Source organism: Triturus cristatus, chromosome 2_2, assembly GCF_964204655.1.
Source record: "Triturus cristatus chromosome 2_2, aTriCri1.1, whole genome shotgun sequence".
Classification (NCBI taxonomy): domain Eukaryota; kingdom Metazoa; phylum Chordata; class Amphibia; order Caudata; family Salamandridae; genus Triturus; species Triturus cristatus.
The window spans coordinates 315,908,833-315,923,751 of NC_140582.1; the positions used below are offsets into that span (position 1 = coordinate 315,908,833).

Below are 14,919 nucleotides of genomic sequence, written 5' to 3' on the forward strand. Positions count from 1 at the left end.
TTCTTCTCCAGCATTAGAACTTGAAGCTTCTGCTGAAAAAATGAAAGCTGCTGAAAACATAAAAGATGAGCGACGTGGTGAGAGAGGATACTCCAGGAGGATAGTAATGATGAGCAGTGGTGATAAGTAAGTGTTACCAGAGCTATAAATGGTAGCCTAAATGTGTATTATTATTACTGCCACCATCAACCCCCTCCCACCTCAATCCAGTGTTTCCATTTGTTATATTGTTGGAAGATGGCTGCCGATCGACGTCCCGCATTATTCAAGTAGCACAGAGCTGTGCTGTCACCCTACACTAGTGAGTAGAATGCCATAAATAGTTCTGGATACCACTAAGCTGTGGAGACAGCCTTTGCCACAGTGGGCTTCCACACAGGCAAGATCACCTGGAGATCCAAACCCAGGAAGGAAGGTAGACCAAAAGGAACAGTGTGCCGCGAGGACTGAGCAGAGAATCATTCACAGGTCTACGCAGAGGCAGGTTGCATGCAGCACCCCTACAGTTCCCTTAAAAGATAGGGAGTGCTTAATTTTAGCCAACAGTTGCAGCTGACCAAAACTAATTTTCACTAAACAGACTTTGATACAAAGCAAGAGAAAGCAAAACACAAAACAATGCAAGAAGGAGGAAGAGAAAAATGGAAAAACAGTGACAAAGGGAGAAAGCAGGAACTTGCAAGACAGAGATGAGACAGGGAGTGTCTGGTGGTGGATGAATGCAGCATCAGGTGGAATCCAGACTACGCAGCCTTTGTATTCGGACTCTGGCCTTCAATAGTGCCGGCCGCAGGCTAATGAGCAAAACTTTGAGCCCTCGCTTTTATAAATTAAGTACTGCAGATACGTGTAGGAGATAACTGGTCATACATGCTCATAAGCCACTCCATGCCCCACTAAGTCACAGTGGGCCACCCTTGGCTAAAAAATACGAATTCTGCTATTTAAAAAAAGAGCCCCAAAGTCTCCTACCACGAGTGTCACAATAACACAAATATTGGTATACAATATATGCGTTGCTTCAGGAGGATGGTGCAGGATGTTGCTGTTCAGGAGTTGAGAAACTAGATCATTGAAGAGCTCCCACTAGGCCCAACAGTTGAAGGCCCTCATTACGAGTGGCTTGGAAAAATGGGCTGGATTTCTCCCACTCCTGGAGTTACCCATCCTGTACCAGCAACTTCGGGTGTAGGGAAAATCGAGTCCTTGCCTAGTTAAACCCAGAGGGTCCACTAAATAATGAGGAATTACCAGGGGAAAACAAGAATTCTGCGTTTCTGGGAAAATCCTCTTTTTTCCTGGACGTGCATGTGGAGGTTTCGGTTGTTTCCAGCAGTCGCGATCTCTGTGTGAAAGTAAAACAATTCCGTTACCGACCCCACCGGAATGAAGAGGCTGCTCGCAATGATGGCCCTTGAATGACTATTTGTACACTTGCTTCTACATCTGCCAAGTGCTTCTTGAAAGACTGGTTATTGGCTGTGAAGGCTGGCTCAGTAGGACTGTCACTCATTGCTGATCTCGATGACAAGGAGGGGTGAGGGTGCATTTGATTTAACTGCATAGTGGTGACACCATTAGAAATGGAACAGCCAGTTCAGTTTTTTAAACACGAGTTACTGAAAAACGAAACATGCATTCAAAACTCTGGTATTCTTAGGCTCTGAAAAATATAACACAAACATGACATCCTTTAAACATGTTGGACAGAAATAAAGAGAAACCATTTTTAAATAATCATATTCTGCAAAAGATGTAAGAAGGCAACTGTGTCCAATTATCTGACTTCACAATCACAACAGACATAATGTGTAGTACTTTCGCACTTGCTTCCAGTTAGCAATAATGTACAGCAAACATTAGGTCACTAAAAATTCTCAAGATGACGTACCTGCCGGGTAAGCACAAAGTAAGCATAGAATGCTATGGCACTTCCATAGGTGAAGAAGTATGTGACCGGCTCCATGATGTCCCAGGAGTAGACCCACCACGTAAGCCAGGCCATTGCACCCCCTTGAGTGGACAGCAAGGCTAAGCCAATCCATAGGAGCCGCGTGGTCTTTCCCTGAGCATTTTGTAGGATGCCAAATTTCATCTAAGAGTAAACACACACAAAGGTGTTATCTTCAAGTTTTAGGGTACTTGTAATAACTGAATCATTGCAAAACATTCTTATGTTTACTAGGTGACAATTTGGCATCTCAGAACTTGCCACACAATTAAATAATGCCATCTTGCATTGTTTGTCATAGCAACCCAACACTAATAAATTAGGTTTCATTTTTTAAATGACGTTTATTCTGGTCTATAAACAAGGCAGCATTACTTGTAAACTCAGTTCTCCAGATACGCATGTCTATCCACAGCACATTATGTATCTTTATTTGTTTTTTTATCATCTCACTATCATAATTGGAAGAAAAAAACTAACCACAAAAATAGACCTTCATTTAAAGGGAAATGAAAAAGGAATGTAATGGGAAGACGCCCGATAGGCAGCAATCTGAGAGTTGAAGAGGGACAAAACTAGCCTGCACCTTTTGTGGAGAAGTGTGGCTCAATGGTTAGAGCGGCAGACCCTGATGCAGAGGTCTGGCCTGGGACCAGGGTTCAATTCCCGCCTCGGCGGGTCTTGGGCTCAATTTCCTCAGACCTGTTAATTCTCGCCTCGGTGCCTATTCTTATCATGGGTCCCACTCTGCAACTCTGGGCAATAGCTTGCTTAATCTCCACAACGGCCCCAACAGCGCTGGGATGCCTGGCTTCACCTTGGGGGTGCCCAGGAGTGGACATTTCACAGGGAAAAGCCAGGAAGGGTTCCACAGCGGTATGAGTACAGCGCCAGGAAACCCCAGGGTAACAGTGCGCTATACAAGTACAACACATTTACATTTACTGAAGAGAGGTTCGTTTTTGATAGCGTAGCATGATTCTGACCATAATTATTACCACATCTCTGAACACACCAGAAAGAAAGTTGGGCATCAGAACAGGACTGCAAGTGAGTAATGTTGAACCTGCCCCTCTCTGCAGGGTCACCCCTAAACGTTTTGGCTTCATCCTCCTGTTTTTGCTGGATTCGTTTTTGTTGACCGTAGGAATCTGTGCACTTTACCACTGCCAACCAGAGCTAAAGTATGTGTGCTTACTCCTCTGAACATGGGAAAAATGGTTTACACCGGATTGGCATATTTAATTTATTTATAAGTCCCTTGTAGAGTATTATACCATATATCCAAGGAATGTAAATTAAATACTACTAGTGGGCCTGCAGCACTTATTGGGCCAACCACTTAAGAAGCCCCTTACATGTCCCGTGTCTGTCACTGCAGCCTGAATGCACTTTTAAACTGTCAATTCTACTCTGCAATATAACCCCCTTGTCAGGTCTTATATTCCCCTTTCAGTACATATAAGTCACCCCTAAGGTTTGCCCTAGTAGCCCATAGGGCACAACGCATTGTAATTAAAAGGTTGGACATATACTATTAACAAGCATTTGCAATGCAATAGTTCTCATATTCGCACGAGTTTAAGCTATTGGCATTGTAAATGGCAATGCCTTTTATTTATGTGTTTTTAAAACCAACAAATAAAAGGCATCGTCATTAATAATAGCAATAGCTCAAACTATCCCAAATGCGAGACCACTTTAATGGTGGCAGCGTCCCTTTATTTAGATGCTGCTCTCCTCATTCAGCTTACAGAGAGCTGCGTCTAAAGAAAGGCTTGCAGCCGCCACTAAAGTAAAAGCACGGCATGGGGCGCTTTCACAAAAACAAAAAAAAACAAAAAAAAATAGTTTGAGAAGTTCACAAACAAATGTTTTTTTGGTAAAAGTGCCCCATGCCAACATTTGTCTGCGAAGTTCACAACAAATTTTTGGGGTAAAAACGCCCCATGCTGTGCTTTCACGTAGAGATTCATCTGAGAGGCTGGTAAATAGACATCACAATGGGACTCTAAAGACGTATCCCTTACAGGTTTCATAGCACTACAAGGAATGCACAATGTGTCTTCGTGAGGTTTGACATCTTGAGTGGGTATTTCAAGTGGCTAACCGTCACCAGACTTGAAGCAGCACAAATAGTTTTTCTCAATCCAATGCCCGGTGGTGGAGGATCTGCAATTAGCACTTGAGCGGTTAGTGGTTCTAACCACCAAATGTATACATTTCAATACTATGGGCAAGATGTCCAAAATACTTTTCTGGTCACAAACACTCCAATTACGAGTATGCAATTGAGAAACTGCCTCTAGCAAAGTACTAAACACCTTTTAGGAGTTGGAAACTTTTTGCCAGCTCCTAAATTGAGTGCACGAATGGATAAGGAATCGCTAATGGTAAGGGACGTGTTTTCGGTGTCCCTTCTAAATATCTCTTCCTATCCAAATGTAACAATGATGGACTGATGATATGGAAATAGCAGTCGTAAATCTTTGAAAAGCTACTGTACCTTAGTTGGGGTGGTAGTACATTCACAAAAGGGAAGGAGTCCCTAACAAACCCCTTAGAGAATGTTAAACAAAAGGTTTGTTTAGAACTAGGCACTGGTCCCAGACAGCCCACCCCTTGCTTTTTAAATGCAGCCCGGTAAAACTGGTGCCGGGATGACCTTTAATTATAGTGAATCGCAATTTGCAAACTACCTCATTAATATTCATGAGGTAGGTGGGATTGCAACCTATGATTTTGAATTTCCGGAAGGACTGACTTATTTCTACATAGGTCTGTTCTTAAAATGATTTACTGATTGCATATTTGCAACCAGTAAATAGTAGATGTAGCTCAATGTTCTGACATCAAAAAGAGTGGAACTGCATGCTCTTCCAAGCTGCATCTTGTTTTGTTTATTTAACTCAAGCGAGGAGATAGTTCAATCAGTTGCTAAGGTAGGACAAAGACACCAGAAGCCAGACCATTTACTATTTCACTACTCCAACAGTCCCTTAGGTATAGCCCTGCTTGTACTATCCCCACAAGTCCAAAACTAGAACTGCCCCGTGGAGATTGAAAGAAGCTCTGAAATGGAAAAGTGAGCGGGGTCTGGACATGCCTGTTTGCTAAGACCACTGAGGGTGAACACACTTCTACTGGCAGAACAGAAGGCAATGACCAAAGAGACAACACAGCCTTCTGGTAGAGTTGGAACAAGCATGAGGAGTGAAACACTATTTCTGTGTTTAATCACAAGCACAGATTGATATTCAAAATATAATGTTTCATGCTTCTTCACGTCTTGGATAACAAATCAACATCCGCACATATAGAAGAGTACTTTTCATCTAGAGGAGTACTTTGTAATGAAACTAGTTGCATTATGTGCCGTACATCCGGCTTGATCATCTTTAATTGCAAAGTAAAACTTGGCTTCATGTTTTGTCCCCTTGTGAAAGAAGCACGCCGTTTTAAAACACTAAATGCCTGATTAGGGTTTGGCGGACAGGATACTCTGTCAAAAAACAGGACAAATATCTTTTTACATATTACAAGGATAAAAGTCATTTGTAATAAGGCAAGTTATATGTCACGTTGGCGACTGAGTGTCCCATCCACCAAGCTCTAAATCAGGCCCTATTTTTGCTGGCACTTAAGTGAGCAATATCCCTTAGTTTTAAATCCAATAAAAATTGCACTGCTATCTATTCTGTCAGACACACTTGGGGCAAAACCCAATGACTTAGAGTCATCATTCTCAACACTCATTTGTAAACAACTTCCTTTAAATACAGATGAATGCGTAAATCTTATTTTGAAAGGTAAAATGCCTGCCCATCCTCCCTCTTCCTATATATCCAAGTCTTGTAATTCCTCTTCTCTGCTTTATCGCTGCCCCTCATTTGTGGTTCAGTGATGCATGCATAGCACATCTTTTACCAGAAAGAAAAGACTCTTACACTCTCAAGTGGCTGCAGCTGTTCTTGCAGGTTGTCAAGCTTCTGGAGTAACTCCCGCTCTTTCCTTAACTGGTGCCCTTCCAAGTGCAAAGCAGTGTACAGGCTATGGACCAAGGATTTAATGTTATCCATTTCAGACGCATGCTCCCTGTTCACTTTATCTAAGGAAAGAACACACACTTTAAAACTAGAGTATCCAAAAATAATAACAAATGGCACTGAAATTTATAATCACACACTGAACACTCAGATAACTTAATAAATTGTTAAAAATGTTACCAAAAGACAGAGGAAAATTGATTTATCCCCAATGCTTTTTATCTCTTTGTAGCAATTAGTAATATGCATTTCTCTCCAGAACACGCCGTGGACTTGGGTTTTCGAGAAAATCTGGCACTAAGGACTTAGTCAATTTACCTACATGTGACACAGAACTGGTGGACTGCAACAACCCTGCCCCCAACTGAGCATTGCTTGAAAGAGGTGTGTTTTAAGTAACAATCAGCCCTGCACTACTACAGGGATAATTAGTGGAACCAAATCCCTATTTCTTCATGAGTAGACACATTCAAGGACTCAAGGAAGGTAAGATTATACTTTAAAGATATATTGAAATAACAATGTTATCTTAGATCACACAAAATGAATAGTAACTATTATTTAAAAAAAAAAGAGAGAGAAGATGATGGCAATAACAATAGTCGGAAGGCAGAATAAGAAAATAATAGTAACATGGTAATATTGTATGGCTTCTTTACATCAGTAGCCCCAGTCCCTCCTTTCACTTGGCTAACTTAACTTTTCTTAGCACCAAAACTGAGCCTATTGAGTTTCATAGATGGTCCAGAGCCGAATACCTGAACAGTGGAAGCAAAGAGACAACAGCTGCAGTTCCATTCACAAGTCGCAAGGTAAGATGAGTGAAGGCTTGATGTACCTTTACCGTAACCTTCATCAAGGAAAGGTGATTACAGCTTCTGTATGGCCCTCAGTCTCAAATCTCTGGTACAAAGTTGCTCTCTATCTAATAAAGCTCTCTTCTGGTTTTTATATTCGGTATGAAAATTGTTGAACATTTTCAAAATTAAACAAATATTAGTAAAGCTCTTCTAACCTTACACTTACATTCCTGTGAAACCTTGCTTATTGTTTAAATAGAATCACTGGAAAGAATATTTAAACTGTGCAGAAAAACATTAATATATATTCATTGAGGATGAAATATCATTTTGCGATGAATAAAGACATTAATAAATGTACATTTACATTTGAAACATGAACAAATGCATACCGCTCAAAGGGGGATACCAAGAAGAAAAAATATAAGATGATTATAATATTAACGGAAATAGAGCTTTCAGCTAATATTATATAACTTAACCACACCTACCCGTCCAAAGTCATCCAAGGAGGGAAACAGTCTTTACAACACGATTTTGTATTTGCTCCAAGAAACAATATACTATGCTCTGATCACACTATTAAGAGATTCCATTCACACTTTCTCTCATTGCTGGTTCAAAGTCTCAAACCCGTTGTTTCTTTAGAAGACTATTCCACTGAGTAGTTTGTGATTGATTTGTTCAGTCCAGGATCCATTGGCCAATTTGGTTTAATCAAAAGAGTTTTATTTCAGACCACCTTATTGGAGTTTAATGACTGAACATCACTGCATTATAAACATGTCAACTAGTTCAATTTGTGAGTCTTCAAAATGCATTGCTGGACACCATATGGGGTTCATGTAAGAAAGAACAATTCATTCAATGAAATACATTTGGGGACTATATCATTCTGCAACCTCACCCAGAGCTTGGTAGTCTGGATTCGGTGCTGAAATGTTACATACATTATAATGTCACAGGGATTTGGAGGTGGGAGGAACACACCAGCAGGAACTAGTCGCTTAATTCCACGTGTAGAAGCTAAGCCAAACGGCTCTTTCAAATATCAATTGGTACTTAGGCGTCCTTTCTCTCACCCAGTGAGCTAAAAAGTTAAAAAGTGTCTCCTATGCAAATATTACTCCTGAAATTCTATACTCTGCAGCCTTTCAGGTTCCAACAGTAATAGGTCACATACTGGCAACATCTCCCATCTTCCCACCTGGACTATTGGCAGTCTCGCTACAGTGCATTCTACATGCACCCAAGTTCTCATTTCCCTCAGCCAGAACAGTATTAAAGACCCTGTAGACAAATGTCCAAGACAGCTTTACAATGCTTTGCCAGGAGTAGAACCACATTCATAAATTTACATTTGTGTTTAATCTTTTTGGGTCTGGTCATTAGGTCTAATAGACATGTGCAATCTACGGCTTCGTCTATCATTGGCATGATTATGTCCAACACTTCTGCCTAGAATGGCCATGGAACTGAGTAATTCAAGAACATGTGGAAAAGAAACACTCCAGAATGTCTGCACCTAGAGCATTCACCCTATTCAGTCTCCTCTAGGTTAGGAAGATCTGTTGGATAAGATTAAGTTGGATGAGTTTGCACTGGGAACTGCACATTACTATGGTTATGTTCTTTTTAGTTTTGAGCTGCTCTACTTATGATATCTCAGACTCTAAGTAACGCTGCAATCTAGGTTGCATTTGTGCCCGAAATAGGAATATTACTATCCCGTGGCCAAATCCATCTGTCATCATTATTTTTACAAGAGCGTGTGCTTCAAATGTATTTGTATCTATGTCAGGCCTAAACATTGTTTGGATTGGTTACAGTGTTAATCTCAAATTTATGAGGCAGTGTGTCCCAGGAGAGATGAGTCAAAACAGCATTTCTCTTTTGGGTTATTTAAAAATATATGCAATCAATAGGAAAGGAATGACTCAAAAAGGGAGTTTGAGATCACAAATTTAGACAGAGCAATGAAGGTTTATTACAGGATTCAGAGTATAAAACAAATAATAAAATACAGATGCAGCAATAATCTCACTAAGATACATGAAAGTCATTTGCCATGAAGACTATCAAATTGTAGAGCAAACTAATACGAAAATATCAGAAATGCCAGGTCTCAAATGTCCTGGAATATCAATAAGAAATTGGACAGCATCCCTAGGCATAAGAAAGGTCTCCCAAAAAGAACAGGCTCAAGCCCAAATGCAGGGGTCTATATAGTTTCCTTGCATACCAATCATCACAGCAACTGACAACATCTGCTGGATGGAGAACCCGTGGCGGGCACACTGGCAAGGGGGGGTGGGGGTAGAGAGGGGGTGGGGGGGTTTAGACTGGTTTTGTTGCGAGCTTATTGTCTTTGATATTGTTCCCACTGGCCTGGTTATCCTTCACAGGAATACTGAATGTAATGTGGACTTCATGTTGTTCTACGTTGGGAAAAACTAATAAAAATTGTTTAAAAAAAAAAAAAACTGACAACATCTGCAGCATTATGGACAAAGTAGAAACCGCTGCACTCAAACTATTCTACCTCTCTGCGGTCTTCGATACCGTCTTCCACAGCGCCCTTATCACAAGACTCCACAACTTCAGAATACATTGCCCTGCCGTGAGCAGGCTGACATTCTTCCTCCTCAACCGAATCCAGTAATTCAGGCTTCCGCCCTACACCTCCAAACCTAAGAACCTCATCTGCGGAGTCCCTCAGGGATCATCACTGAGCCCTACCCTCTTCAACATCTACATGGTACCACTCGCCAACTTCATAAGATCCCACAAAATCAACATTGTATCCTATGCAGACGACACCCACCTCATCCTCTCCCTCACAGACAACAAAGAGATGACCAGGACCAACTTCAACACCTGCATGTCCAACGTAGCTAACTGAACAGAACAGAACTGCCAACAGCTCAACACACATAAAACTGAAGTCCTAATCTTCGGCAATAAGAGAGCTCCATGGGACTTCTCCTGGTGGCCAACAGACCTGGGACCCATGACCACCCCCATCGACGACCATGCCAAAAACCTCAGTATCATCATGGACCACAGACTCACAAAGGCCATACAAGTGAACATTGTCATCTCTTCCCGCTTCTTCATCCTATGTATGCTCCGCAAAATATTCCACTGGCTCCACACGGTCACCCAGGCCCTCATCTCCAGCAGATTGGACTACGGCAACACAATCTATACCAGCATCACGAATCAACTCTTACAAAAACTCCAGAGCACCCAGAACGCCGCTGTCAGAATCATCCTCAACATCCCTCACAACGCACACATCATTCCCCACCTCAGAGAGAAACACTTGCTAGAAATCCAGAAGCGATGCCAATTCAAAATGCTCACCCACGCATACAAAGTTCTCCACAACGTCAGATATGCCTACCTCAACCACTACTCAACCTCCATCAACCCACCAAGTCAGGCCCCCAGGTTCCCTTCATTCTGTGGCTGCCGAACATTTTCCAATGCTGTTCTGCTTTTAACAGTACCTCGTTTCAAGATCCACCAGCAAAAAATTTAGACCTCTGAAGGACAGGACTGAGATGATTACAGGGATGATCACAAAAAAGTACAATGGTTAAAGTAAAGAGATATTTTGGGACAAGGTACTTAGCCGATGGTCTATAGTGGCAGCCTGCTGCAGAAAGCTACTGGCTTTCTCAAAGCAGCCAATGCTCGTCCCAAATTATCTTTGCGAAAGCTAGCACTACTGTGATATATTTGACCCTTTGGTATTTAAACATGTCTGGCACCCAATGGAGTGGAGCTTTCTGACCAGTACCACAGTAACCCACACTATTTCCATATCTAACAATGGCAAGGTAGACCGTAGCAACACCAGCACAGTGATCATTAGGTGTCTTAATCTTTTCAATTAGGTGATGTGCTCCACCGCAATGAAACCATTCAGGTCAGGATGCACCAACACATGGAGAACTTGCAACACTATCTGAGAGCGGCCTTAAGAGGTCCAATCTAGCATGTACACATCCTATCCCCTCCCGAGTTATCACAAGCAGTCTCAGGGTCACCGCCATCAAGAGTTGCTCCAGAAGTCTGCCTGATAAGTTAGCCTCTAAGTAATATTTATCAGTGAATTCACGACAGTCCAGGCAATCTCTGCTGAGCCTCCACATGTTTTCGTCTGTGTTCAAGTAGGCCTTCGTAGTCAGGATTGTCCACAATCGTCATTGCTAGTGTTTGTATGTTTTCTTCCACTTTTGTAATATTTCACGTCAAAGTTGTTCTAATCCCCACAAATTTCCTTATGTGCACATCTTTAAGAAATACTTGAATTCTAACTCTTGGTTAATAGAGATTTATTCCCAAAATGTATACATTATGACTGCCAGAGAACACAGCATAATGTGGTTAGATTGTGACTTACTCTTTTAAAGTGACAAAACATAACCTTTGAAATGTCTGTTTAATGCCCATGGAAATTCTTCACTCTGATAACACATTTGTATGGTTTCCAGGCCGCATCTTTGATTTGATCGCAGCCGCAGCAGGAGGAGAAGGCAGGACGCGAGCGGGACACAGGACGCCGAATCTGCCTCGCCTTTGCCGACTGCTCACTCGTCTTCCCCGATTCCATCAGCCTCGGCATCAGCACTAGCCCCAGCCCGCCGCTGATCACTCCCCACTGCGGGTCGAGTGAAGACGTCCAAGCTGGGTGGCAAACTGGCTGTAGGCAAGAAGAGAGGTGAGGCTGGGGGCGGCTGCAGTGGGAGTACTCACGAGCAGGCTCAGCAGCGGTTTGTTGTGGACCTCTGTTCATGGCGGGGTGGTAGGGCCGCTCGGGGGTCCTGTGTAGCCCTGTCCCCCCTGTGTCCGTGTTTGTGCCTGTGTTCCCTACTTCTCACTTCGTTCCTGGTTTAGCGCTGCCCAACACGCTGCTACATAGCCATTGCCACACTGTTCCACCTGGCGCTCAGGGTCCTGTGCAGCTCTGTACCTGTGTTTGTGCCTGTGTTCCCTACTCCTTACTCCGTTCTTGCCAGACTGTCCACAGCTACTCAGGACGACTTAGTACAGCCTAAAGATTATCTGCTGAAACCCCTAACATATGACAGAAAGGTAACAAAGCAGAAGAACAAAAGAGCAAATGAAAAAGTAAGGGGGTTATACAACCTACTAAAAAGAAAAAAGATAAGGTATCTGCAAGAAGGAGAAAAAGGCGCAGTAAGGGCCATCAGTAAGGGCATCAGAAATGCGCTCAGCAAGAAGCAGAACCGCCCAGGCTCAGGCCCAAGACCGGGATCAGAACCAGGACCTTGATCAAGGTCACGACCAACCACCTGGGAAACAAAGACATCCAAAGCGGTTCAGGAAAGACTCCATCTGTCAGGAGCAACAACAGGATTCAGCCCTGAATGTCACAAATGAGAAGAAATCTCCTAGAAAAGTTTCCGCTACAAAGAGAACAAGGTTGGCCCATAACAAAAGGGAAGAGGGCTATAAGATAACCGACTTCCTAACTGCCAAAGCGTTAACAAACAAGGGAAGTTTAAAAAGTACGGTGCCACAGACGGAAAAGGAGTCCAAAGGTGCATCTTTAACAATACAGCAGTCCGACCAGGAAAACGAAACAGAAGATGCACCCTTAATAAAAGAGCGGTCTGACCAGGAAAGCAAATTAGACTTATAAATAGCAAGTGAAGCAGTAGCCAGAAAGGATGGACAAAGCCAAGAAGGATCCGCAGACGTCTCAATTCAGAAGCGCGCAGTCAGCACGCACATAGCAACAAACTCAGTAAGGAACATAACAACAGAAGCAGTAATTCACAACCAAATCTTTAGTGAAACTCTTCTTTCCTTCGATCTCAGCAACTGGGATGAGCAGGGAGAGAGAGTCAGTCAATTCCAGCAACAAGAATCAATAAATTCACTTGCCAAAGGAAAAGTGCTTGTTCACAAATAATCGGAACTGTCAATAACAACATCTCCCTCATACAAAAAGAGGATTCAAAATTGTAACATTCAACGGACCTCATCAGTTAAAGAAGATGTGTCAACTCCGTCATTCAATGCAGCAGGGACAGACGTGTGTAGAAGTCCTTCAACCTTAGATAAAGGGACACCATCAAGCTTGCGATTATTAAAAACAGAAAAGTTAAGGGCCATAGACATTTCACATCAGTTAGGGGTTCAATTACCAGAACCAAGCAACCATCTCTCTCCAATTAAATACACTGACATAACAAACATGGAAGATCAAGCACCTCCCAGTACATGAGGCATCCTCTTGTCAACATTGGAATCTATTTCAACAGCAATTTCCCATCAAGCGGACAAACACAACCTCCAAGTGGATCTACTAAACATAATGGCAACATACATAGTAGGTATCGATAAGAAGCTACAGACACTCAACTCCTTGATTACGAGAGCTCAACAGCATAACTATACGCAGGAAGTCAACTGCAAGTGCCCAAAAACATCTGGAAATTTGGAAATATTAACAACAATCCTGACTGATATACTGATGGATGTGTGAGCCCAAGCCACCAGGCCACCTAAAAGAGAAAAAGACTGGGCAGTGGAGGATTCGCCCAGGGAAACAACAGGACTGCCACAAAAAGATATAAACAACACGCAATTAACCAAAACGTCCAGTCTGGAAGTAAAAGTCTTAACATAAACAAGTGAAAGCAATTCTAAGGGAAAAGACATTAACCCTATAACAAAAAGAAATAAGGACGGGAAAAAAAACAGAAATAGCGAAGGTTAAGCCCGTGCTCTCAAAAAAGAGGCAAAGAAAAGCACGAAACAAAGAGAAAGCAGTCCAAAAAAATTAAATATGGCCATTATTTATGCAACATAAGAATGTCAGGTTACCACCTTCAAAAAACGAAATAAAAACAGATTCAAAATCTAAAACCTCACCAATAAGCACTCAAGGAACCAATCCCATAGGAAAGGAAAGAACAACCAGTTTACTGTCCAAAAGTGATACCGAAAGCGGATTGATGCTAGCTGCAGGAGAACAAGAGAAATCACCCAACAGGCAAACCCTCATGGCTCACAAGTTTTTGGAAACCCATAATACCTGAAAGGAAAGTCATACTAACTCAGAGGGATATGTCCAAATGAGACCCGGGATTCGGGAAATAACTAAAGAGGAAGCCAGAAATAGATGTCCCCCCGGGGCGGAAGGAGGGGACACACCAAAGATGCAGGTACCAAGTACTAACAAGTCAAGGGTCAATGATTCAAATAAAATTGTGTTACTGACAAATTACACCTCAAGAGGCAACTTTGACATCCTAAACAGAGGCACAATCATAAAACTGGTAAAGGAAGTGCGGGAAATGGCATACATCAATTCTTCCAATTTGTAATCGATTGAATTTGAACTGCATCCATCTATGATTAAGAGAGAGGCAACAGTATCAACTTGGTCTTCACCGGAAATTGCAGAGCATATAATGACCCATCAGCAAGTTTCAGGCTTGGGGCATTGAATTACAAAGGATAGAGGCCCCACGCTACCCTGGTCCGCTTATCCCCAAAATAGAAAGTGAGGGATCCCTACTGAGAGGTGCCATAGGCGCAGCAACAAATCAGACAGATTTTGAGAATCTAATAATTACAATGCCCTTAATAACTGCTCCACTCGGAAGGCGTATAGACGAATTAAATACAACCAAACAGGTGACTAAAGAAAGTAGGAGGGGTTTACCGAAACACCGAGTTAATTCGCAATCCTGACGAGCGTGAAGTTAAAAAATTCTCTAATATCTGCTCGTGGAACACTCACTGCCTAGAAAATCTGATAGGAAACCCTGGTGCTTTGGAATTCTTGCAAGCATATGACATCACTTTAGCACAAGAAACTTGGACCACAGCTCCTTATAAAATTACAAGTTTTATCGGGCACCATGAACCAGCAATAAAATTGGCAAAATTTGGACACCCAATGGGCGGTTTGTCCTCGTATTTTTCAACCAAATTAGACTAGTCATTAGAAAAACTCCTTATAGGCGTGCATTGGGTTCTCGTATCCAAGCTGGAACAACATATGAACGAGGGGGCTCCAACAACATTAATACTATTAAACGTCTACATTCACCCAAGTGAGGAGACAAAAGATGAA

The 14,919-nt window shown here is 42.2% G+C and overlaps 1 protein-coding gene across 1 annotated transcript in view; it reads right to left on the bottom strand.

The window, feature by feature from the left end:
* Positions 1-14,919, bottom strand: part of MCUB (mitochondrial calcium uniporter dominant negative subunit beta) — a 419,698-nt gene that overhangs the window by 53,779 nt on the left and 351,000 nt on the right. The window contains exons 5-6 of the mRNA XM_085641372.1: positions 5,899-6,059; positions 1,892-2,095 (exon numbers count right to left, since the gene is read on the bottom strand). Coding sequence (XP_085497498.1) covers positions 1,892-2,095; positions 5,899-6,059 — 365 coding nt within the window. The remainder of the gene's footprint in view (positions 1-1,891; positions 2,096-5,898; positions 6,060-14,919) is intronic.